We start from the raw sequence: 1,761 nt of genomic DNA on the forward strand, positions 1-1,761 counted from the left end.
GCTGCTTGAGGTCGGACGTGGCGATCTCGGCCAGCGACCACAGCTTGGGCTTGCTGGCCGCCGGCTGCGCGCCAGGTGACGTCCGGCTGCCCAGGGGCGTCTTGCTGCCACCGCCACCACGGGGCACAGCCTCGGGCGGGGGGGTGAGCAGAGGAGCCTCCACTCCAGTGAGCGGCGACGAAGTCACAGGCTTGGGTGGCCCCAGGTCCCGCTCTCTCTCCTCCTCGTCGTCCTCATCGTCCTCCAGGTCATCGAACTTGTCCTTGCACTCTGAGCCCGATTCGCACAGGGGGTCCCCCGCACGGCAAGGCAGCTTCTCCCCATCCGACTCCGCCGAGCACGAGTGATCCGTCAGCGAGTCCACGTGCAGGCTGATCCCTGAGGGGCGCGGCATTATGGTTGCGGACAGGGCCCCTTCCCATGGGATCTCTCCCCGCGCCCCAACCCCTGGCCAAGTGTAAGGAGAGCTTGACCTCCCCGAGAAGGGCTCCGTGGAGTCGCTGGGCCACATCCCGGGTCTGAGCAAGGACTGGGGAGTGGGTTCCAGCCCTGGGCTCGCAGGGACAGAAGCTCACCTTCGTCCTCGGCTGAGGTCTCCGTGCCCTCCTGCGCCTTGTCCGGACTCTCCTCTTTGCTCCTCGCCCCGTCCCCCTCGTCCTCATCCTCATCCTCGCTTTTGTTCCTTGGGGCCCACGTCATCTTGTTCTCCTTCTTGAGGCGCCGGCGCGCGTTGGCGAACCAGGTGGAGACCTGCGTGAGGGTCATCTTGGTGATGATGGCCAGCATGATCTTCTCGCCCTTGGTGGGGTAGGGGTTCTTGCGGTGCTCGTTGAGCCAGGCCTTGAGCGTGGCTGTGGCGTCCCGCGTGGCGTTCTTGCGGTACGCTGGGTCGTTGAGCTGGTATGGGTAGGCCGCGCTCCCGTAAGGGTGATAGCTGATGGCGCCCGTCACGCCGGTCGTGTGCGCGTCGTAGGGCGCGCCCTGAAACCGACAAGAGCCTGTGAGTGGGGTGCCCGGACCCACAGGCTCCAGCCCGGAGGCTACGCCTCCGCCCGCGCACGACCGCCTTTCCCACGGTGTGTCTCCGGCTCCGCTGCTCTTCCCATGGCAGAGGGTGGGAACAACGCAGGGGCTGGTTTGGGCCAGCTGTTGACCCTGGGAAGTAGAGCCGCTCCTCTGAATTTCCGTAATATTCCACCTTCCTAAAATGACAGACCTTCCCCTAAAAGTTCCCAGCCCCGCACGCAGAGGAGCACCAACTCACAGGGGGCCTATGGGTAGTTCTCGGGGTGACTGAGTCAGGCTGCCCCCCACAGTCCCCTCCCTGCCCTTATAAAGGTTAAAAAACACCCCAGAGCCCCCACTCCGCTATTCACCACTCTAAAGCTTGGCAAATCCAATTTGCAACTTAGAGGCCAGCCGACCTTTAAATTCTTCAAGTCCGCGGTGATTAGCATTTTAATTCAGCCTTTAACGTTTAAATTCAAGACATTTGCAGCTTTTGCCAAGTCCCCTCTACTTGGTCTGGCCCTGGAATTCCACCGAGGGCTGCAGAGGCTACGACCACCCCCCCAAAACGGACTCAAACGCCCGAAACAGGCTTCGCTGCGGCCGGGACAGGCCCCGGCTGCCGATCGAGAGGCTCCGGGCCGACCGCGGGCCGCTCCGCTCCAGCTGCTCCGGGTGCAGCACGCCGAGGACCCGGGCAGCACTTCCCAGGCCACACGCCCGCCCTCACATTTTTCGCTCGCAGGGCCAGCA

At 63.8% G+C, this 1,761-nt stretch overlaps 1 protein-coding gene across 1 annotated transcript in view; it reads right to left on the reverse strand.

Annotated features, from left to right (window-relative positions):
* The window catches only part of IRX2 (iroquois homeobox 2), a 3,962-nt gene extending 2,505 nt beyond the window's left edge, over nt 1-1,457 (reverse strand). Inside the window, exons 1-3 of the mRNA XM_027768455.1 lie at nt 1,421-1,457; nt 576-1,259; nt 2-378 (exon numbers count right to left, since the gene is read on the reverse strand). Of these exons, the coding sequence (XP_027624256.1) occupies nt 2-378; nt 576-1,259; nt 1,421-1,457 (1,098 nt within the window). The remainder of the gene's footprint in view (nt 1; nt 379-575; nt 1,260-1,420) is intronic.
* Nucleotides 1,458-1,761: the final 304 nt, after the last annotated feature.

Source organism: Tupaia chinensis, unplaced genomic scaffold, assembly GCF_000334495.1.
Source record: "Tupaia chinensis unplaced genomic scaffold, TupChi_1.0 Scaffold146386_1, whole genome shotgun sequence".
Taxonomy (NCBI): domain Eukaryota; kingdom Metazoa; phylum Chordata; class Mammalia; order Scandentia; family Tupaiidae; genus Tupaia; species Tupaia belangeri.